At 43.6% G+C, this 24,000-nt stretch overlaps 1 protein-coding gene across 1 annotated transcript in view; it reads right to left on the bottom strand.

The window, feature by feature from the left end:
- LOC115170246 (macrophage mannose receptor 1-like) overlaps positions 1-24,000 on the bottom strand; it is an 86,346-nt gene that overhangs the window by 2,152 nt on the left and 60,194 nt on the right. The window contains 15 exon segments of the mRNA XM_029726642.1: positions 1,724-1,840; positions 2,584-2,754; positions 4,580-4,745; positions 5,376-5,608; positions 5,766-5,859; positions 6,049-6,084; positions 8,223-8,267; positions 10,968-11,012; positions 15,925-16,052; positions 16,433-16,541; positions 18,210-18,352; positions 18,842-18,936; positions 20,808-20,872; positions 21,624-21,787; positions 22,261-22,299. Of these exon segments, the coding sequence (XP_029582502.1) occupies positions 1,724-1,840; positions 2,584-2,754; positions 4,580-4,745; positions 5,376-5,608; positions 5,766-5,859; positions 6,049-6,084; positions 8,223-8,267; positions 10,968-11,012; positions 15,925-16,052; positions 16,433-16,541; positions 18,210-18,352; positions 18,842-18,936; positions 20,808-20,872; positions 21,624-21,787; positions 22,261-22,299 (1,650 nt within the window).

Genomic DNA, 24,000 nt, shown 5'->3' with positions numbered 1-24,000 from the left:
ACCATTTTGGAACCTTTTTATTATAAAAGTGTAGGTGTGTTTTGTACAGGGATATCTAGAAGAATTGATAGTTACCTAGGTGTGTTTTGAACAGACCTATCTATCTAGAAGGATTGGTAGTTACCTAGGTGTGTTTTGAACAGGCCTATCCAGAAGGATTGGTAGTTACTTAGGTGTGTTTTGAACAGGCCTATCCAGAAGGATTGGTAGTTACCTAGGTGTGTTTTGTACAGGCCTCTCTGGAAGGATTGGTAGTTACCTAGGTGTGTTTTGAACAGGCCTATCCAGAAGGATTGGTAGTTACCTAGGTGTGTTTTGTACAGGCCTCTCTGGAAGGATTGGTAGTTACCTAGGTGTGTTTTGTACAGGCCTATCCAGAAGGATTGGTAGGTACCTAGGTGTGTTTTGAACAGGCCTATCTAGAAGGATTGGTAGTTACCTAGGTGTGTTTTGTACAGGCCTTTCTATCTAGAAGGATTGGTAGTTACCTAGGTGTGTTTTGAACAGGTCTATCTGGAAGGATTGGTAGTTACCTAGGTGTGTTTTGAACAGGCCTATCTAGAAGGATTGGTAGGTACCTAGGTGTGTTTTGAACAGGCCTATCTAGAAGGATTGGTAGTTACCTAGGTGTGTTTTGTACAGGCCTTTCTATCTAGAAGGATTGGTAGTTACCTAGGTGTGTTTTGAACAGGTCTATCTGGAAGGATTGGTAGTTACCTAGGTGTGTTTTGAACAGGCCTATCTAGAAGGATTGGTAGGTACCTAGGTGTGTTTTGAACAGGCCTATCTAGAAGGATTGGTAGTTACCTAGGTGTGTTTTGAACAGGCCTATCCAGAAGGATTGGTAGTTACCTAGGTGTGTTTTGTACAGGCCTCTCTGGAAGGATTGGTAGTTACCTAGGTGTGTTTTGTACAGGCCTATCCAGAAGGATTGGTAGGTACCTAGGTGTGTTTTGAACAGGCCTATCTAGAAGGATTGGTAGTTACCTAGGTGTGTTTTGTACAGGCCTTTCTATCTAGAAGGATTGGTAGTTACCTAGGTGTGTTTTGAACAGGTCTATCTGGAAGGATTGGTAGTTACCTAGGTGTGTTTTGAACAGGCCTATCTAGTAGGATTGGTAGGTACCTAGGTGTGTTTTGAACAGGCCTATCTAGAAGGATTGGTAGTTACCTAGGTGTGTTTTGTACAGGCCTTTCTATCTAGAAGGATTGGTAGTTACCTAGGTGTGTTTTGAACAGGTCTATCTGGAAGGATTGGTAGTTACCTAGGTGTGTTTTGAACAGGCCTATCTAGAAGGATTGGTAGGTACCTAGGTGTGTTTTGAACAGGCCTATCTAGAAGGATTGGTAGTTACCTAGGTGTGTTTTGTACAGGCCTTTCTATCTAGAAGGATTGGTAGTTACCTAGGTGTGTTTTGAACAGGTCTATCTGGAAGGATTGGTAGTTACCTAGGTGTGTTTTGAACAGGCCTATCTAGAAGGATTGGTAGGTACCTAGGTGTGTTTTGAACAGGCCTATCTAGAAGGATTGGTAGTTACCTAGGTGTGTTTTGTACAGGCCTTTCTATCTAGAAGGATTGGTAGTTACCTAGGTGTGTTTTGAACAGGTCTATCTGGAAGGATTGGTAGTTACCTAGGTGTGTTTTGAACAGGCCTATCTAGAAGGATTGGTAGGTACCTAGGTGTGTTTTGAACAGGCCTATCTAGAAGGATTGGTAGTTACCTAGGTGTGTTTTGAACAGGCCTATCCAGAAGGAAGAGTAGCTGTCTTTCAGAAACTCCAGGTTGCTCTTTATGAAGCGGAGTTCTGCAGGATCCTCGATGCTCACCAGAGACGCCCCTTCACACACAATATTCGTATTAATGCTTCTCCAATTACTTTCTTTACGGTTTGTTCTGTCCAAAGAAGTGCAGAGTTCATGGAATACTGGATCCCAATTCCAGTTGTCTCCTTTTCTCCCTGAAGCGTTCACCATCTCACTCCACGCCAGGATGTAAAAGCATTAGATAGGTGTAACAGTCTGTGTACTACATCATTAGATAGGTGTATCAGTCTGTGTACTACATCATTAGATAGGTGTATCAGTCTGTGTCCTACATCATTAGATAGGTGTATCAGTCTGTGTCCTAAAGCATTAGATTAGTGTAATAGTCTGTATCCTAAAGCATTAGATAGGTGTAACAGTCTGTGAACTACATCATTAGATAGGTGGGACACACACTGAAACACCTTTCTTCCACCAATCCAGTCAACCAGTACACACTTGGAGGAGAGGGGTTAGAGAATGGGATATGGGCCCCGTCCAAAATTGCTCCATTTTATAACGGTACCCCGCATAGGGCCTTGATCAAAAGTAGTGCACTATGTAGGGAATAGTGAAGGTGCACTAAGTACTATGCCCTTGGATCTAAGATGAAACTTGCTATCAAATCTGGCATTTTGAACCCTGAAGAGTTCTGAATGAAATGTGTTACATGGCCTCAAGTCTCGTCTCTCTCCTGCCAAGTCATCTTATCAGAAATCACGGGTATTCAATAGGGCGGCATTTTTTGACACACCCTTGGTTTTGAGGCTCCTCCTACCTTTGCGTATACAGCTGGTGGAGGCGTCGGACCACTCAATGTCGTTAATGATGAAGCTGTAGCAGTGCCCTCGGAAAGGCAACCAGGACCAGGGGCTGTTCCTACCGCTGATGTCCTCCTCCTCCTGGACACATACCCCGGGGTACTGGGGTGGGGCCGTGGGCGGGACAGCTATGGGGGGAACCAACCAATAGGATTACAGCACTGCACAGGGATCCACCAATAGGATCTCCTCTCTGGAAGAAACTAGCGTATGGGATTACGGCGCTGAATAGGGACCTACAAATAGGTCTGCTGGGGTAGGAGACTGTCACACCTGGTGACTACTAACACACTGGGGTAGGTACCTGTCTCACCTGGTGACTACTAACACACTGGGGTAGGTACCTGTCTCACCTGGTGACTACTAACACACTGGGGTATGTACCTGTCTCACCTGGTGACTACTAACACACTGAGGTAGGAACCTGTCTCACCTAGTGACTACTAACACACTGGGGTAGGTACCTGTCTCACCTGGTGACTACTAACACACTGGGGTATGTACCTGTCTCACCTGGTGACTACTAACACACTGAGGTAGGTACCTGTCTCACCTGGTGACTACTAACACACTGGGGTAGGTACCTGTCTCACATAGTGACTACTAACACACTGGGGTAGGTACCTGTCTCACCTGGTGACTACTAACACACTGGGGTAGGTACCGGTCTCACCTGGTGACTACTAACACACTGGGGTATGTACCTGTCTCACCTGGTGACTACTAACACACCAGGGTAGGTACCTGTCTCACCTGGTGACTACTAACACACTGGGGTAGGTATCTGTTTCACCTGAGGACTACTAAAGCACTCGGGTATGTACCTGTCTCACCTGGGGACTTCTAACACACTGAGGAAGGAGCCTGTCTCACCTGGGGACTACGAACACATTGAGGTAGGTACAGGTCACACCTGGGGACTACTAACACACTGGGGTAGGTGACTGTCTCACCTGGTGACTACTAACACACTGGGGTAGGAGACTGTCTCACCTGGGGACTACGAACACATTGAGGTAGGTACAGGTCACACCTGGGGACTACTAACACACTGGGGTAGGTGACTGTCTCACCTGGTGACTACTAACACACTGGGGTAGGTACCTGTCTCACCTGGTGACTACTAACACACTGGGGTAGGTGCCTGTCTCACCTGGTGACTACTAACACACTGGGGTAGGTGCCTGTCTCACCTGGTGACTACTAACACGCTCGGGTAGGTGACTGTCTCACCTGGTGACTACTAACACACTGGGGTAGGTACCTGTCTCACCTGGTGACTACTAACACACTGGTGTAGGTACCTGTCTCACCTGGTGACTACTAACACACTGGGGTAGGTACCTGTCTTACCTGGTGACTACTAACACACTGGGGTAGGTACCTGTCTCACCAAGAGACTACTAACACACTGAGGTAGGTACCTGTCTCACCTGGTGACTACTAACACACTGGGGTGGGTGACTGTCTCACCTGGTGACTACTAACACACTGGGGTAGGAGACTGTCTCACCTGGTGACTACTAACACAGTGGGGTAGGTACCTGTCTCACCTGGTGACTACTATCACACTGTGGTAGCTACCTGTCTCACCTGGTGACTACTAACACACTGGGGTAGGTACCTGTTTCACCTGGTGACTACTAACAGACTGGGGTAGGTACCTGTCTCACCTGGTGACTACTAACACACTGGGGTAGGTACCTGTCTCAACCGGTGACTACTAACACACTGGGGTAGGTACCTGTCTCAACTGGTGACTACTAACACACTGGGGTAGGTACCTGTCTCACCTGAAGACTACTAACACACTGGGGTCAGTGACTGTCTCACCTGGAGACTACTAACACACTGGGGTAGGTACCTGTCTCACCTGGTGACTACTAACACACTGAGGTCAGTGACTGTCTCACCTGGTGACTACTAACATACCGGGTTCAGTGACTGTCTCACCTGTGGACTGCTTGCACACACTGGGGTAGGTGTGGTTACAATGGGCTGTCTTCCAGGTGCCTTCCACATCCAGGTAGACACAGGGCCGGTCTCTGCTGGGCTCGCCTGTTGCCCACCGGGCCAGGCTCAAGGGCCAGCCGTCCATCCACCTGAAGTAGCCTTGTGTCTGAAAAGACAAACCACTACAGCTGTAAGTCAGTTTGTAGAGCATGGCGCTTCCAACTTCACTATCATGGGTTTGATTCCTGCTGGCACCTCCCATACCAAAATGTTTTCACGCATGACTGTAAGTCGCGTTGGCATAAAAACATGTTATATTACAGTACACTAGCCTTCCTGACAATCTGAACACCTAGGCTGTATCTCAGAGGAACACCGTTTTGTGGTGCTGTAGACGACCCTGTGGTTGAAACCCACCCGTATCCCCCTACAGCAGTCCCCTGACTTCTTCCCGTCCACCCAGCACATTCCAAAGCCATCTGGCTCCTACAGATAACCATTAACTTCTATCAATTTAATTTATGAAGCCCTTCTTACATCAGCTGATGTCACAAAGTGCTGTATAGAAACCCAGCCTAAAACCCCAAACAGCAAGCAATGCAGATGTAGAAGCACCTTGTTACTTCTGATGTAACAACCATTCTCTATCACCCCTCAGATACTATAGTATTACTTCTGATCCATCATGTCTCTAGTATAGCAGTGTTCAAAGTTTCACCCAGAATCCAGCAGTACCAATAACCTGCCTATTCTGATGAGGAGTCTGTGGCACCTGAAGATACAGCTTGTACTGTACCTCATTCCTATTGAGTCCAATCCACAGTGGTGTCTGCAGCTTCAGAGCCTGCAGCTCCAGGTAGGCTGCTGACAGTTCATCCAGGGTGCTAGCCAGCTGGCCCTCCTCAGCCTCACACTGCATCCGGGCTTCGGGCCATGTACAGTTCTGGGGCAGCACCTTGTAAGAGTCGTTGGCCAGCTTCACCCAGCCTCTAGGTAACACTGTCGGGGCCGGGACTGGGATGCCTGAGTCTAGGAGGGCAGAGCAACACTTAGTCACATTACAAATCAGAGGGCTGAGGATGGAGACGAGAAGAAGGATGAAGAAGAGGATGAAGAGGATGAGAGAGAAAGAAGAGGAGAAGGAGGAGAAAGAAAGAAGAGGAAATAGAAGAATGTCTTTGCTCACCAACTTTGCGCTGACAGATGAAGCCGTAGGTGTTGATGCAGGACCTGGTTTCCCATATTCCCAAGATTGAGTAGGAACTGGCCATCACAGCACACTGTGAGACAAAGATTATCAATAATGGACAACATTCACAGTCACAGACTTAATTCTGTCATATAGTAGAGCTTTGAGCAAAATGTAAGGCTAACACTTTAAATAATACATTTTTAATATATTATTATATCCGATTTATTGTGTGTATTTCTCATTTTGAATTGTGATAGTTTGTTTAAATGGATCTTACCTGACTAGCCCGAGAGGAAAGCATATCCATGTACCTCTACAATTTGAAAACCAAATGGTGTTTATTAAGACATTGTTCTAGAGATGGAATAAGCAAAGTAAACGACAGGGATTTAGTCAAAGTGTTTCAGTATAATATGTAAACGATGGGGATTTAGTCAATGTGTTTCAGTATAGTATGTAAACGATGGGGATTTAGTAAATGTGTTTCAGTATAATATGTAACGACTGGGATTTAGTCAATGTGTTTCAGTATAATATGTAAACGATGGGGATTTAGTCAATGTGTTTCAGTATAATATGTAACGACTGGGATTTAGTCAATGTGTTTCAGTATAATATGTAAACGATGGGGATTTAGTCAGTGTTTCAGTATAATATGTAACGACTGGGATTTAGTAAATGTGTTTCAGTATAATATGTAAACGATGGGGATTTAGTCAATGTGTTTCAGTATAATATGTAACGACTGGGATTTAGTCAATGTGTTTCAGTATAATATGTAAACGATGGGGATTTATTCAGTGTTTCAGTATAATATGTAACGACTGGGATTTAGTAAATGTGTTTCAGAATAATATGTAAACGATGGGGATTTAGTAAATGTGTTTCAGAATAATAGGTAAACGATGGGGATTTAGTAAATGTGTTTCAGAATAATAGGTAAACGATGGGGATTTAGTAAATGTGTTTCAGTATAATATGTAAACGATGGGGATTTAGTCAATGTGTTTCAGTATAATATGTAAACGATGGGGATTTAGTCAATGTGTTTCAGTATAATATGTAACGACTGGGATTTAGTCAATGTGTTTCAGTATAATATGTAAACGACTGGGATTTAGTCAATGTGTTTCAGTATAATATGTAAACGATGGGGATTTAGTCAATGTGTTTCAGTATAATATGTATCTAAACATATGTACAGTAGGCGTGTCGGTGGGTGTGTGTGGATATCTGTGTTTGTGTATAAATGTGTGTATACAATATATTAAATAGTAAATGAGGATGTCTTGACAGCGTACGTCTTCACCCCCCCAGAGTTACTACTTGGTGGAAGCCCCTTAGGCAGCCATTACAGCTGTGGACCATTTCCAATAAGATTCTACCAACTTACCACAACTCTTAGCGCGACATATATCCGTTGTTTTTGTCAAAACTCTTCAAGCACAGTACATTTGGTTGGAAATCTTCGATAGACAGCAATATTCAAACTTTGTTCCTGTTTTTTTAAGCAGATTAAAGTCAGAATTGAGACTGGACAATTCAGGAGCACTCAACACCTATTGGAAAGCCATTCTGGTGTGTCTTTGGCATTCAAATGTGTGCAATTAGGCAATCTTGTCCCTGGGACAGTCCCAGGCTTTCTTGTCCCTGGATTGTCCCAGGCTTTCTTGTCCCTGGGACATTCCCAGGCTTTCTTGTCCCTGGGATAGTCCCAGGCTTTCTTGTCCCTGGGATAGTCCCAGGCTTTCTTGTCACCTGGGATAGTCCCAGGCTTTCTTGTCACCTGGGATAGTCCCAGGCTTTCTTGTCCCTGGGATAGTCCCAGGCTAACTTGTCCCTGGGACATTCCCAGGCTTTCTTGTCCCTAGGATAGTCCCAGGCTTTCTTGTCCCTGGGATAGTCCCAAGATTTCTTGTCCCTGGGATAGTCCCAGGCTTTCTTGTCCCTGGGATAGTCCCAAGATTTCTTGTCCCTGGGATAGTCCCAGGCTTTCTTGTCCCTGGGATAGTCCCAAGATTTCTTGTCCCTGGGATAGTCCCAACGTTTCTTGTCCCTGGGATAGTCTCAGGCTTTCTTGTCCCTGGGATAGTCCCAAGATTTCTTGTCCCTGGGATAGTCCCAGGGATTTCAGAAGATGGAGGTAAGCTTTCCTTTTCTTTTTTACCTGGGCTCTGCTCATGTCATGTCTTTTGATCCTTACACCTATCACAAAGAGGCTTCCACCAAGTATGAACCCTGGGGTGTGAAAACATACGCAATCAATACATTCTTTCACTTTGAATATGTGGAATAGGTTTATGTAGATCTGTCAGAAAAAATCATAATTGAAGTCCTTTTTGACTTAATTCTAAGGCAGCAAAATGTGAAGACTCTGCAAAGCAGGTGTAGACTTTCACTAGGTCCTGTGTGTGTACGTCTGTGTTTACTTAAAGTTTAAAGGGACTTTACCGGAGGATAGTGATGCCATTCCGATATTATAATCTGCGACCGTCTCTACAATTAAGAAACAAAATATGATATATTAGGGGTATTTATTAAGAAACATTACTGGTTTAGGGATAAAATGAGCAAATTAAACTCAAAGTAAACTACTACATCATGTCCAGTGTGCCAACCAGTGTTCCAGGCTGTAATGTATCTGTATATTATGTCAAATGTTTACTCAATTTTCACCACTATGCAAATTTGAGGTCTGCTTTGCTCAAACTTGAAAGTTGTGAAAATTATGTTCAACTTCCAGCGTACGTTTACTGTGAACACTGAGGCTGTACCCACTATAAGTTACAGTTTTACTGTGAACACTGAGGCTGTACCCACTATAAGTTACAGTTTTACTGTGAACACTGAGGCTGTACCCGCTTTAAGTAACAGTTTTACTGTGAACACCGAGACTGTACCTGCTTTAAGTTACAGTTTTAACAGTGGACAAGTAGGCAACTCTGGCTCTTTGATCATAATGTTGGCCTACCAGAGAGGCCTACCATCAAAAACAATGGAGAAAATGCATCCCATAACATTTTAACATGGAAATAGCTGTTCTATCATTCAGTCTTCAGTAGCAGCGAATGTGTGGTGTTCAATATAGACCTATATTCCATGAGACTTTTGAAAAACACATGCAGGGCTTGACATTAACCTGTTAATCCAAATTTGGTTGGAAATCTTTGATGGACAGCAATATTCAAACTTTGTTCCTGTTTTTTTAAGCAGATTAAAGTCAGAACTGAGACTGTAACATTCAGGAGCATTCAACACCTACTGGAAAGCCATTCTGGTGTGTCTTTGGCATTCAAATGTGTGCAATTAGGCTTTCTTGTCCCTGGGATAGTCCCAGGCTTTCTTGTCCCTGGATTGTCCCAGGGTTTCATGTCCCTGGGATAGTCCTTGGGTTTCTAGTCCCTGGGATAGTCCCAGGGTTAGGGTTTCTTGTCCCTGGATAGTCCCAGGGTTTCTTGTCCCTGGGTTAGTCCCAAGGTTTCTTGTCCCTGGGATAATCCCTGGGTTTCTTGTCCCTGGAACAGTCCCAGGCTTTCTTGTCCCTGGGATAGTCCCAGGGTTAGGGTTTCTTGTCCCTGGATAGTCCCAGGCTTTCTTGTCCCTGGGATAGTCCCAGGGTTAGGCTTTCTTGTCCCTGGGATAGTCCCAGGGTTTCCTGTCATAGTCCCAGGGTTTCTTGTCCCTGGGATAGTCTCAGGCTTTCTTGTCCCTGGGATAGTCCCAGGGTTTCTTGTCCCTGAGAAAGTCCCAGGCTTTCTTGTCCCTGGGATAGTCCCAGGCTTTCTTGTCCCTGGGATAGTCCCAGGGTTAGGGTTTCTTGTCGCTGGGATTGTCCCAGGGTTTCATGTCCCTGGGATAGTCCCAGGGTTTCTAGTCCCTGGGATAGTCCCAGGGTTAGGGTTTCTTGTCCCTGGATAGTCCCAGGGTTTCTTGTCCCTGAGATAGTCCCAGGGTTTCTTGTCCCTGGGATGGTCCCAGGGTTTCTTGTCCCTGGGATAGTCCCAGGGTTTCTTGTCCCTGGGATAGTCCCAGGGTTTCTTGTCCCTGGGATAGTCCCAGGGTTTCTTGTCCCTGGGGCAGTCCCAGGGTTTCTTGTCCCTGGGATAGTCCCAGGGTTTCTTGTCCCTTGGATAGTCCCAGGCTTTCTTGTCCCTGGGATAGTCCCAGGGTTTTTTGTCCCTGGGAAAGTCCCAGGGATAGGGATTCGTGTCCCTGGATTGTCCCAGGCTTTCTTATCCATGGGATAGTACCAGGCTTTCTTGTCCCTGGGATAGTCCCAGGGTTAGGGTTTCGTGTCCCTGGATTGTCCCAGGGTTAGGGTTTCTTGTCCCTGGGTTAGTCCCAGGGTTTCTTGTCCCTGGGATAGTCCCAGGGTTCCTTGTCCCTGGGATAGTCCCAGGGTTTCTTGTCCATGGATAGTCCCAGGGTTTCTTGTCCCTGAGATAGTCCCAGGGTTTCTTGTCCCTGGGATAGTCCCAGGGTTTCTTGTCCCTGGGATGGTCCCAGGGTTTCTTGTCCCTGGGATAGTCCCAGGGTTTCTTGTCCCTGGGACAGTCCCAGGGTTTCTTGTCCCTGGGATAGTCCCAGGGTTCCTTGTCCCTGGGATAGTCCCATGGTTTCTTGTCCATGGATAGCCCCAGGGTTTCTTGTCCATGGATATAGCCCCAGGGTTTCTTGTCCCTGGATATTTCCAGGGTTTCTTGTCCCTGGGATAGTCCCAGGGTTTCTTGTAACTGGGATAGTCCCAGGGTGTCTGGTCCCTGGGATAGTCCCAGGATTTTCAGAAGATGGAGGTAAGCTTTCCTTTTCTTTTTTACCTAGGCTCTGCTCAAGTAATGTCTTTTGATCCTGACACCTTCCCCAAAGAGGCTTCCACCAAGTATGAACTCTGGGGTGTTTCCACCAAGTATGAACTCTGGGGTGTTTCCACCAAGTATGAACTGTGGGGTGTGAAGACATACACAATCAATACATTCTTTGTTTATTTTATGAATTTAAAACATTTTCTCCAACTTTCTTTCACTTTGAATATGTGGAATAGGTTTGTGTAGATCTGTCAGAAAAAAACATACATTTAATTAAAAAAGGAATTAAATTAAGGCAGCAAAATGTGAAGACTCTGCAAAGCAGGTGTAGACTTTCACTAGGTCCTGTGTGTGTACTTCTGTGTTTACTTAAAGTTTAAAGGGACTTTACCTGACGATAGTGATGCCATTCCGATGGGAACATCTGCGACAGTCTCTACAATTACGAAACAAAATATGATATATTAGAGGTATTTATTAAGAAACATTACTGGTTTAGGGATAAAATGAGCAAATTAAACTCAAAGGAAACTACTACATCATGTCCAGTGTGCCACACAGTGTTCCAGGCTGTAATGTATGTGTATATTATGTCAGATGTTTACTCACTTTTCACCACTAAGCAAATTTAAGGTCTGCTTTGCGCAAACTTGAAAGTTGTGAAAATTATGTCCAACTTCCAGTGCACATTTACTGTGAACACTGAGGCTGTACCCACTATAAGTTACAGTTTTACTGTGAACACAGACTGTACCCACTAAAAGTTACAGTTTTACTGTGAACACTGAGGCTGTACCCACTATAAGATACAGTTTTACGGTGAACACTGAGGCTGTACCCACTATAAGTTACAGTTTTACTGTGAACACTGAGGCTGTCCCTGCTTTAAGTTACAGTTTTACTGTGAACACTGAGGCTGTACCTGCTTTAAGTTACAGTTTTACTGTGAACACTGAGGCTGTACCTGCTTTAAGTTACAGTTGTACCAATGTGTGGTGTTCAATATAGGCCTACATTCCATGAGACATGCAGGACTTGACATTAACCTGTTCATCCACTTGTCCTTCAGACTGAATGTGTTGTTTGATGCCAGAAACATCTTACGTTATTATTCCCATACAATTATTACATAGAATCATACAAATTATTCTACCCTCTGCCTATTGGCTACTTAGCTTATCCTGTTATGACTAGGGGGCAGTATTTTCACGGCCGGATAAAAAACGTACCCGATTCAATCTGATTATTACTCCTGCCCAGAAACTAGAATATGCATATTATTATTAGCTTTGGATAGAAAACACTCCAAAGTTTCTAAAACTGTTTGAATGGTGTCTGTGAGTATAACAGAACTCATATGGCAGGCAAAAACCTGAGAAGATTCCTTACAGGAAGTGCCCTCTCTGACAAGATCTTGTTCTTCTTGTCTCTGTTTATTGAAGACTGAGGATCTTTGCTGTAACGTGACACTTCCTGCGGCTCACATATGCTCTCAGAGCCCGGGAAAAAGCTGAATGATATCGAGGCAGCCCCAGGCTGAAACACATTTGCGCTTTTGCCAAGTGGTCTATCAGCGGACAATGGGACTCATGCTCGTGCACGAGACGACACCATGTTTTAATTCTATCGTCTTTGAACGGATTTTTACGAGAAAATTAGCATGGAATATTTAGAAATGTTTTGTCACGAAATGCGTCGTGCTCGTAACCCTTCTTTACCATTCGGATAGTGTCTTGAACGCACGAACAAAACGCCGCTGTTTGGATATAACTATGGATTATTTGGGACCAAACCAACATTTGTTATTGAAGTAGAAGTCCTGGGAGTGCATTCTGACGAAGACAGCAAAGGTAATAACATTTTTCTTATAGTAAATCTGACTTTGGTCAGGGCTAAACTTGGTCGGTGTCTAAATGGCTAGCCGTGATGGCTGGGCTATCTACTTAGAATATTGCAAAATGTGCTTTCACCGAAAGCTATTTTAAAATCGGACATATCGAGTGCATAGAGGAGTTCTGTATCTATAATTCTTAAAATAATTGTTATGTTTTTTGTGAACGTTTATCATGAGTAATTTAGTAAATTCACCGGAAGTTTGCGGGGGGTATGCTAGTTCTGAACGTCACATGCTAATGTAAAAAAGCTGTTTTTTGATATAAATATGAACTTGATTGAACAAAACATGCATGCATTGTATAACATAATGTCCTAGGGTTGTCATCTGATGAAGATCATCAAAGGTTAGTGCTGCATTTAGCTGTGGTTTTGTTTTTTGTGACATTATATGCTAGCTTGAAAAATGAGTGTCTGATTATTTCTGGCTGGGTACTCTCCTGACATAATCTAATGTTTTGCTTTCGCTGTAAAGCCTTTTTGAAATTGGACAGTGTGGTTAGATAAAGGAGAGTCTTGTCTTTAAAATGGTGTAAAATAGTCATATGTTTGAAAAATTGAAGTTTTTGGATTTTAGAGGAGTTTGTATTTCGCGCCACGCCCATCAATGGATATTGGAGCAGGTGTTCCATTAGCGGAACTTCTAGATGTAAGAGGTTATTCAAGACCGTCTCAAAATACAACACCGCCCCTTTAAGATATAAAAAAAAGCTCTTTACCTGACTGGCTATTCAAAGATGGACAGAAATGCACACATTTTGTACTTTTGTAGGAAGAAACCACTGCCCCATTGTTATTATTTTATTTCACCTTTATTTAACCAGGTCGGCCAGTTGAGAACAAGTTCTCATTTACAACTGCGACCTGGCCAAGATAAAGCAAAGCAGTGCGACCAAAAACAACACAGAGTTACACATGGAATAAACAAAACATACAGTCAATAACACAATAGAAAAGTCTATATACAGTGTGTGCAAATGAAGTAACGAGGTAAGGCAATAAATAGGCCAAAAGTGGCGAAAGTAATTACAATTTAGCAGATTTACAATGGAGTGATATATGCAGATGAGGATGAGGATGTGCAAGTAGTGACACTGGTGTGCAAAAGAGCAGGAAAACAAAACAAATATGGGGATGAGGTAGGTAGTTGGTTGGTTGGATGGGCTATTTACAGATGGACTATGTACAGCTGCAGCGATCGGTAACCTGCTCTGACAGCTGACGCTTAAAGTTAGTGAGGGAGATATAAGCCTCCAACTTCAGTGATTTTTGCAGTTCGTTCCAATCATTGGCAGCAGAGAACTGGAAGGAAAGGCGGCCAAAGAGGTGTTGGCTTTGGGGATGACCAATGAAATATACCTGCTGGAGCGCGTGCTATAGGTGGGTGTTGCTATAGTGACCAGTGAGCTGAGATAAGGCAGAGCTTTACCTAGCAAAGACTTATAGATGACCTGGAGCCAGTGGGTTTGGCAACGAATATGTAGCGAGGAGAAGCCAACGAGAGCATACAGGTCACAGTTGTGGGTAGTATATGGGGCTTTGGTGACAAAATGGATGGCACTGTGATAGACTGCATTCAATTTGCTGAGTAGAGTGTTGGAGGCTATTTTGTAAATGACATCGCTGAAGTCAAGAAATGGTAGGATAGTCAGTTTTACGAGGGTATGTTTGACAGCATGAGTGAAGGAGGCTTTGTTGCAAAATAGGAAGCCGATTCTAGATTTAATTTTGGATTGGAGATGCTTAATGTGAGTCTGGAAGGAGAGTTTACAGTCTAACCAGACACTGCGGTATTTATAGTTGTCCACATATTCTAAGTCAGAACCGTCCAGAGTAGTGATGCTAGTCGGGTGGGCAGGTGCGGGCAGCGATCAGTTTCGTTTTACTAGCGATTAAGAGCAGTTGGAGGCCACGGAAGGAGTGTTGTATGGCATTGAAGCCCGTTTGGAGGTTTGTTAACACAGTGTCCAAAGAAGGGCATCAGATGTATACAGAATGATGTCGTCTGCGTAGAGTTGGATCAGAAATCACCAGCAGCAAGAGTGACATCTTTGATGTATACAGAGAAGAGAGTCGACCCGAGAATTGCAACCTGTGGCAGCCCCATAGAGACTGCCATAGGTCCGGACAACAGGCCCTCTGATTTGACATAATGAACTCTGTCTGAGAAGTAGTTGGTGAACCAGGGGAGGCAGTCATTATAGAAACCAAGGCTGTTGAGTCTGCCAATAAGAATACGGTGATTGGCAGAGTCGAAAGCCTTGACCAGTTCGATGAAGATGGCTGCACTCTACTGTCTGTTATTGATACCGGTTATGATATCGTTTTGGACCTTGAGCGTGGCTGAGGTGCACCCATGACCAGCTCAGAAACCAGATTTCATAGCGGAGAAGGTACGGTGAGATTCGAAATGGTCGGTGATATGTTTGTTCATTTGGCTTTCGAAGACTTTAGAAAGGTAGGGCAGGATAGATATAGGTCTGTAACAGTTTAGGTCTGGAGTGTCACCCCCTTTGAAGAGGGGGATGACCGCGGCCGCTTTCCAATCTCCAGGAATCTCAGACGATACGAAAGAGATGTTGAACAGACTTGTAATAGGGGTTGCAAAAATGGCGGCGGATAATTTTAAGAAGAGAGGGTCCAGATTTTCTAGCCCAGCTGATTTGCAGGGATCCAGATTTTGCAGCTCTTTCAGAACATCAGCTGTCTGGATTTGGGCGAAGGAGAAGCGGGGAGGGGGTGGGTGCTGGGTGCTGAGCTGTTGGCCGGGGTTGGGGTAACCAGGTGGAAAGCATGGCCAGACGTAGAGAAATGCTTATTGAAACTGTTGACTGGAAATGAGCTAGAACTGGGCTAATAACTAGCTAACTAGCAAAACATACACCGGTGGCTACATGTAGCTCTCTCTTTGATCTCAGAACAAGAGCATCTACAACCGACCGCTCGTACTGTAGCCTAAACACAGTGAACGGCACAGATCCATATATGGCTATTTGCTTATAGGCCTACTGCAGCTCTGATTGGTAATGTGGCACCGGTCTGTGTAGAGTACAGGCTGAGTCCTGCCTGTCAATAGAATCCTACTCCAATGAGCTCTGCCTACAAGAAAATCTCTTGCACAGTTAGTTTTGCATACTAAGTCTTGCATAGTTCGTTTTGTGTCGGTATTTTACATTAAAATTGGCTAACATTGTGCTGATTCGATTACAATTCCCACAGTAGAGCGAAACACTGTTAACTGAAGAGGAAAACTAGAGAAAGGTGAGTGAAGTTCAATCTTGTGCTTCTCTGCAGTTTAGGCGGGAACATTGATTATGTCTTATGTGAATGTTTTATTTATGTTTAAATGTGTAAATGTCTGCTTGGTCGTCATGCCTACGACCAGCTGTGGTATATTGGCCGTGGAACACAACCCTCGGCCCTCATTGCTTAGGTAAATGTGTGTACATGCGTACCTTCATGAAATCGAAGTTTAAGTATTTGACTGCCTGGCCATCGGTCCAAACAAACGCGTCCCGGTTTAAGTTACTCAGTCCAATCCACAGGTCAGTAGCACCAGAAGTCATCTGGGTCGTCAGAAACGCTGCAACCATAGAGATAGATAGAGGACTCATCCTTATATCTGTTTCATTATAGCATATGTGACAGCATGAGCAGCACCATAGAGATAGATAGAGGACTCATCTTTATATATGTGTCATTATATAGTCTGTGACAGCATGAGCAGCACCATAGAGATAGATAGAGGACTCATCCTTATATCTGTGTCATTATATAGTCTGTTACAGCATGAGCAGCTCCATAGAGATAGATAGAGGACTCATCCTTATATCTGTGTCATTATAGAGTCTGTGACAGCATGAGCAGCTCCATAGAGATAGATAGAGGACTCATCCTTATATCTGTGTCATTATAGAGTCTGTGACAGCATGAGCAGCTCCATAGACGTTAAAATAATCTCACCTTGCTCCCGCCTATTGGTGATGGACGCCAGGTTAGCTCCCATGGATTGGCAGAACGATCTGGCCTCGAGCCAGGTTCTAGGTTCCCGGTATCCAGTCAGTTTGTAGCACTATAAATAAATCAATAAGCAATTAATCAAGTTGATTGATTATAGGCAAACACTTTGAGTTAGACTTCCATTCTCAAAGCATGTTGTAAAACTGTATCGTCTGTTTTCATGTGAAAGACATTTAACCTGTTGGGGCTAGGGGGCGGTATTTGCACGGCCGGATAAAAAACGTACCCGATTTAATCTGTTTACTACTCCTGCCCAGTAACTAGAATATGCATATAATTTGATTTGGATAGAAAACACCCTAAAGTTTCTAAAACTGTTTGAATGGTGTCTGTGAGTATAACAGAACTCATTTGGCAGGCCAAAACCTGAGAAGATTCCAAACAGGAAGCGCTCTCTCTGACCATTTCATGGCCTTCTTGATCATCTCTAACCAAAACAGGGGATCTCTGGCATGACGTGAAATTTTCTAACACTCCCATAGGCTCTCAGAAGGCGCCAGAAAGCTGAATGGTGGCTTTGCAGGCCCTGGCTGAAAAACATTAGCGCATTTTGTAAGTGGTCGATCTGAGAACAATGACACTGGGGTGCGCGTGCCCGAGCTGACACCATGTTTACTTTCTCTCTCTTTGAACGTAAACAACCACTCCCGGTCGGAATATTATCGCTTTTTTAAGAGAAAAATGGCATAAAAATGTATTTTAAACAGCGGTTGACATGCTTCGAAGTACGGTAATGGAATATTTAGACATTTTTTGTCACGAAACACGTCGGGCGCGTCACCCTTATTTACCCTTCGGATAGTGTCTTGAACGCACGAACAAAACGCCGCTATTTGGATATAACTATGGATTATTTGGGACCAAACCAACATTTGTTATTGAAGTAGAAGTCCTGGGAGTGCATTCTGACGGAGAACACCAAAGGTAATCAAACTTTTCTAATAGTAAATCGGAGTTTGGTGAGTACCACACTTTGTGGGTGTCAAAAAAGCTAGCCTGTGATGGCTGGGCTATCTACTCAGAATATTGCAAAATGTGCTTTCACCGAAAAGCTATTTTAAAATCGGACATAGCGAGTGCATATAGGAGTTCTGTATCTATAATTCTTAAAAGAATTGTTATGTTTTTTGTGAACGTTTATCGTGAGTAATTTAGTAAATTCACCGGAAGTGTTCGGTGGGAATGCTAGTCACATGCTAGTCACATGCTAATGTAAAAAGCTGTTTTTTGATATAAATATGAACTTGATTGAACAAAACGTGCATGTATTGTATAACATAATGTCCTAGGTGTGTCATCTGATGAAGAACATCAAAGGTTAGTGCTGCATTTAGCTGTGGTTTGGGTTTATGTGACATTATATGCTAGCTTGAAAAATGGGTGTCTGATTATTTCTGGCTGGGTACTCTGCTGACATAATCTAATGTTTTGCTTTCGTTGTAAAGCCTTTTTGAAATCGGACAGTGTGGTTAGATTAACGAGAGTCTTGTCTTTAAAATGGTGTAAAATAGTCATATGTTTGAGAAATTGAAGTAATAGCATTTCTAAGGTATTTGAATATCGCGCCTCGGGATTCCACTGGCTGTTGAGTAGGTGGGACGCAAGCGTCCCACTGGCCCAGAGAGGTTAACATATTATTATCACATAATTATGATTATATCACTCCTCCTGTGTAACCTTTGATCTCTGACCTTAGGATCCATTCTCTCCTCTTACTGACCTTAGACTGGTAGAGGATCCATTCCGGGGGGCAGCCTCCTGTGGGGGGGGCAGTAGGGGGCACGGTGCTGTTCACTGGGGGGGAACCACTCCTCTCACAGATGGACCTCATTTCAGTGCCACAGTTATAGTCATGCCAGAAACCTGAACACACAGTTATAGTCATGCCAGAAACCTGAACACACAGTTATAGTCATGCCAGAAACCTGAACACACAGAAAACACAGTTATAGTCATGCCAGAAACCTGAAGACACAGTTATAGTCATGCCAGAAACCTGAACACACAGTTATAGTCATGCCAGAAACCTGAACACACAGTTATAGTCATGCCAAAAACCTGAACACACAGTTATAGTCATGCCAGAAACCTGAACACACAGTTATAGTCATGCCAGAAACCTGAACACACAGTTATAGTCATGCCAGAAACCTGAACACACAGTTATAGTCATGCCAGAAACCTGAACACACAGTTATAGTCATGCTAGAAACCTGAACACACAGTTATAGTAGACCTAGTCATGCCATTGAGTTATGTGGTAACCAGCTCCAAGATTCAGAATGAAAATAACTGAATGGAAGTTCTTATAAGAGAGTAACATTTTTGGGCCACATTTCATCTTTAGCTCACCATTGTAGCTGGCAACACAGTTCTCATCGTTGTTCTTGAAGTCCGGCTGGTTGTTGTCCCATCTCTGGAATACTACTGGGGAACCGTCCATCCACCTGGACAGAACACAGTACACAATAACTCAGAACACAAGAATTCAAGAACACAGAACACATTAACTCAGAACACAAGAATTCAAGAACACAGAACATGTGAACTCAGAACACAAAACATAAGATATTGAATATCCCTTTGAGCATGGTGAAGTTATTAATTACACTTTGGATGGTGTACACCCAGTCACTACAAAGATACATGCGTCCGTAACTAAGATGCCGGAGAGGAAGGAAACCGCTCAGGGAGTTCACCATCAGGCCAATGGTGACATTAAACCAGTGTAATGGCTGTGATAGGAGAACACTTAGAATGGATCAACAATCACAATACTAACCTAAATGATATAATGAAAAGAAGGAAGCCTGTACTGAATAAAAAATAAGTCAACAAGGCACTAAAGTAATTTGGCAAAGCGTTTAACTTTTTGTCCTGAATACAAAGTGTTATGTTTGGGGAAAATCCAATACAACACATCACTGAGTACCACTCTTCATATTTCAATCATAGTGGTGGCTGCATCATGTTATGGGTATGCCTGTCATCGTTAAGGACTGGGGAGGTTTTCAGGATAAAAGGAATGGAGCGTAGCACAAGCAAAATCCTAGAGGAAAACCTGGTTCAGTCTGCTTTCCACCTGACACTGGGAGACGAATTCCCCTTTCAGCAGAACAACAACCTAAAACACAAGGCCAAATTTACACTGGAGGTTTGCTTACCAAGAAGACAGCGAATGTTCCTGAGTGGCCGATATTAAAGTTTTGACTTAAATCTACTTGAAAATCTAGGGCAAAACCTGAAAATGGTTGTCTAGCAATGATCAACAACCAATTTGACAGAGCTTGAATAATGTTTTAAAGAATAATGGGCAAATGTTGCAGAATCCAGGTGTGAAAAGCTCTTAGAGACTTACCCAGAAAGACACAGCTGTAATCGCTGCCAAGTGTGATTCTAACATGTATTCACTCAAGAGGTGTAAATACTTATGTAAATGAGATATGTCTGTATTTCATTTTCAATAAATGTGTAAACATTTCTAAAAACAAGTTTGTACTTTGTCATTATGGGGTATTGTGTGTAGATTTGTGAGAGAAAAAATACTATTTAATCCATTTTGAATTCAGGCTGTAACAGAATAAAGAATAAATCAAGGGGTATGAATCCTTTCTGAAGGAACTGTATGTATATGGTAGTGGGGTATCCCTGGAACCTCCTACTGCATTTTCAACATTTCTGATTAGTCAGGAAGTAATACAAACAACAAATCAAAATAATTTATTTCAATTTTTATATTTTAAGCCATCCTAATTGGGTGGGCCAGTATTCAATCTGGCAGGGCCTCTGCCCAGCATGGCCTGCCGTGGCTTCTCCTCTGCACGAAACATGGAACACAGAAAGAACACGGACAATACACAGAAAATATGCTGCGTTCTTGACATGCCGGAATGTTCAGAAATACAACTTCTAAACACGGCACAATGAGTTGTGTGCATTCACATGCTTTGAACTGGTTGAGAACGTCAACTGGCTAATTTCTAAGTAGCTACGCCAACCATGAACAAAAAGCGCAGCCATCACGCTCTCATCCAAATTATATTGTTAAATAAAAGGTCCAAATAAATTGGGATAAATAATGTTTTGTCAAGTTATGTTCTTGGTAGCTGACGTCAGAGTTCAGCATGTCTGAAAAGTCTCCAACTGGAGGGCCTTTTAAATTGACTTCTCCCAGAAAGGAAGCTTGTATTTCAGAGTTTCTAAAATGTCATGAACGCAGCAATAGAACAGCGGTTTGACACCACCAGTTTAGAAGTGATATAAAAAACGTTTTATTTTTATTTGTTTGATAATCTTATTTTACTCGTTTTATACTCACCCGAAAGAGCGATCAAGATCAACTGTTAGCCCGATGTAATGGATTCCCAAATGCTCTTTATTGATCTGAATAAAGAGCAATTAACATTAGGAACTAGCTGTCATGGAGTCAACATGGGGTACCGTCTGTTTCGACACCTTGTAGAGTCCAAGCCCTGACGAATTGAGGGCAAAAGGGGGTGCAACTCAATGTTAGAAAGGTGTTCTTAATGTTTTGTGGATTCAGTGTATATCAGTGGTGGGAAAATTGCCCAATTATCATAATTGAGTAAAAGTAAAGATACCTTAATATAAAATGAAAGTCACCCAGTAAAATACTTCTTGAGTAAAAGTCTAAAAGTATGTTTTTAAATATACTTAAGTATCAAAACTAAATGTCAAATTCCTTATATTGAGCAAATATTTCTTATTTACGGCTAGCCAGGTGCACACTCCAACACTGAGACATCATATACAAACGAAGCCTTTGTGTTCCGTGAGGCCGTGAGTCCGTCAGATCAGAGGCAGTAGGGATTACCAGGGATGTTCTCTTGATTAGTGTGTGAATTGGACCCTTTTCCTGTCCTGCTAAGCATTCAAAATTGTACTTTGGGTGTGAGGGAAAATGTATGGAGTAAAAAGTACATAATTTCATTAGGAATGTATTGAAGTAAAAGTAAAAGTTGTCAAAAATTATGAATAGTAAAGTACAGATACCCCCCAAAACGACTTAAGTAGTACTTTAAAGTATTTTTACTTAAGTACTTTACACCACTGGTGTATATAGCTCTGCCAACGTGTTTGAAGGCAGGACTATAGCGAAACTATAGGTGTTTACCTTTTTCCATAGAAATGTATTTTCTGTTAGTCCGTTGATAACAACAAGGTCCCCATGCCTCTGCTGACAGTAGTGTCTGGCGTCCTCCATGGCCAGCAGTTCAGAATTAAAGTAATATTGAGAGCCTCCAAACTCCAGCCAGCCATCCTCTGTCACATTATACTCTAGACAGGATTAGAAAATACTCAAATAAGTTATCTGCTTGGTCTAGACTAGAGACCAAGCACATAAGTCCCCTCTAGAGACCAAGCAGATAAGTCCCCTCTAGAGACCAAGCAGATAAGTCCCCTCTAGAGACCAAGCAGATAAGTCCCCTCTAGAGACCAAGCAGTAAGTCCCCTCTAGAGACCAAGCAGATAAGTCCCCTCTAGAGACCAAGCAGATAAGTCCCCTCTAGAGACCAAGCAGGGATTTGTCCTATCGGTCTCTTGAGGGGACTTGTCAAAGGCCGTTTGGACTGTGTTCCAAAGTTCCCACTAGCATACCACAATGCGTCTTCAAAATATTTATACTTTTAATGTGGTGAGCTCATTCATTTATTCATTAATTTAAGAGTGATAGACAACTCATCAACACTTGCCAATATTTTCCAGGGAGTCCTGGGAGCTATGGGATGCGTACTGTCAAGGGGACTTACCAGGGATGGCGTTGTTGGGAGGAGGTAGTGGGGTCACTCCTGTAATGCCACAGAGAAAGAGGAGGAGAATGGAGAAGAGAAGAGGAGAGAGAAGTCTGTGTTAGCTCACTAAGCTAAAGCCTTCTGGTCCCAGTAAGGTTACTAATCATGCACGTGAGGTCGACTAAAATACTTCCGTCCCACAGACAGAGGCGCTACATCCTGAATGTCTTCCTTTTATAGTGTTGCACTTTTGACCAGAACCTCATTGCACACCTAGTGGCCAGAGACTTTAATGCAGGGAAACTTAAATCAGTTCTACCTCATTTCTACCAGCATGTTACATGTGCAACCAGAGAAAAAAAACACTAGACCACCTTTACTCCACACACAGAGACGCTTACAAAGATTTCCCTCGCCCTCCATTTGGCAAATCTGACCATAACTATCCACCTGATTCCTGTTAACAAGCAAAAACTAAAGCAGGAAGTACCAGTGACTCGCTCGATTTGGAAGTGTTCAGATGACGCAGATGCTAAGCTAGAGTACTGTTCTGCTAGCACAGACTGGAAAATGTTCCGGGATTCTTCCGGAGGCATTGAGGAGTACACCACATCAGTCAATGGCTTCATCAATAAGTGCATCGACAACGTCATCCCCACAGTGACCATATGTACATACCTCAACCAGAAGGATACATACCTCAACCATGGATTACAGGCAACATCTGCACTGAGCTAAAGAGTAGAGCTGCTGCTTTCAAGGAGCAGGACTCTAACCCGGAAACTAATCAGAAATCCCGCTATGCCCTTCAATGAACCATCAAACAGGCAAAGGGTCAATACAGGACAAAGATTGAATCCCACTACACCGGCTCCGATGCTCGTCGGATGTGGCAGGGCTTGCAAACTATTACAGACTACAAAGGGAAGCACAGCCGCAAGCTGCCCATTGACGCAAGCCTACCAGATGAGCTAAATTGCTTCTATGCGTGCTTTGAGGCAAGCAACACTGAAGCATGCATGAGAGCACCAGCTGTTCTGGATGACTGTGTGATCACACTCTCCGTAGCCGATGTGAGTAAGACCTTTATACAGGTCAACACTCACAAGGCCGCAGAGACAGATGGATTACCAGGACGTGTACTCCAAGCATGCGCTAACCAACTGGCAAGTGTATTCACTGACATTTTCAATCTGTCCCTAACCGGGTCTGTAACATGAAACATGTTTCAAGCAGATTGCCATAATGCCTGTGCCCAAGAACACCAAGGTAACCTGCCTAAATGACGACCGACCCGCAGCACTCACGTCTATAACCATGAAGTGCTTTGAAAGGCTGGTCATGGCTCACATCAACACCATTACCCAGAAACCTTAGACCCACTCCAATTTGCATACCGACCCAACAGATGACACAATCTCTATTGCACTCCACACTGCCCTTTCCCACCTGGACAAAAGGAACACCTACGTGAGAATGCTATTCATTGACTACAGCTCAGGGTTCAACACCATAGTGCCCTCAAAGCTCATCACTAAGCTAAGGACCCTGGGACTGCACCTCCCTCTGCAACTGGATCCTGGACTTTCTGACGGGCCGCCCCCAGGTGGTAAGGGTAAGTAACAACAAATCTGCCACGCTGATCCTCAACACAGGGGCCTCTCAGGGGTGCGGGCTCAGTCCCCTCCTGTACTCCCTGTTCACTCAATACTGCATGGCCAAGCATGACTCCAACACCATCATTAAGTTTGCTGACGA

Source organism: Salmo trutta, chromosome 31 (genome assembly GCF_901001165.1).
Source record: "Salmo trutta chromosome 31, fSalTru1.1, whole genome shotgun sequence".
NCBI classification, from domain to species: Eukaryota; Metazoa; Chordata; class Actinopteri; order Salmoniformes; family Salmonidae; genus Salmo; species Salmo trutta.
This window is presented reverse-complemented; position numbering and strand designations above follow the sequence as displayed.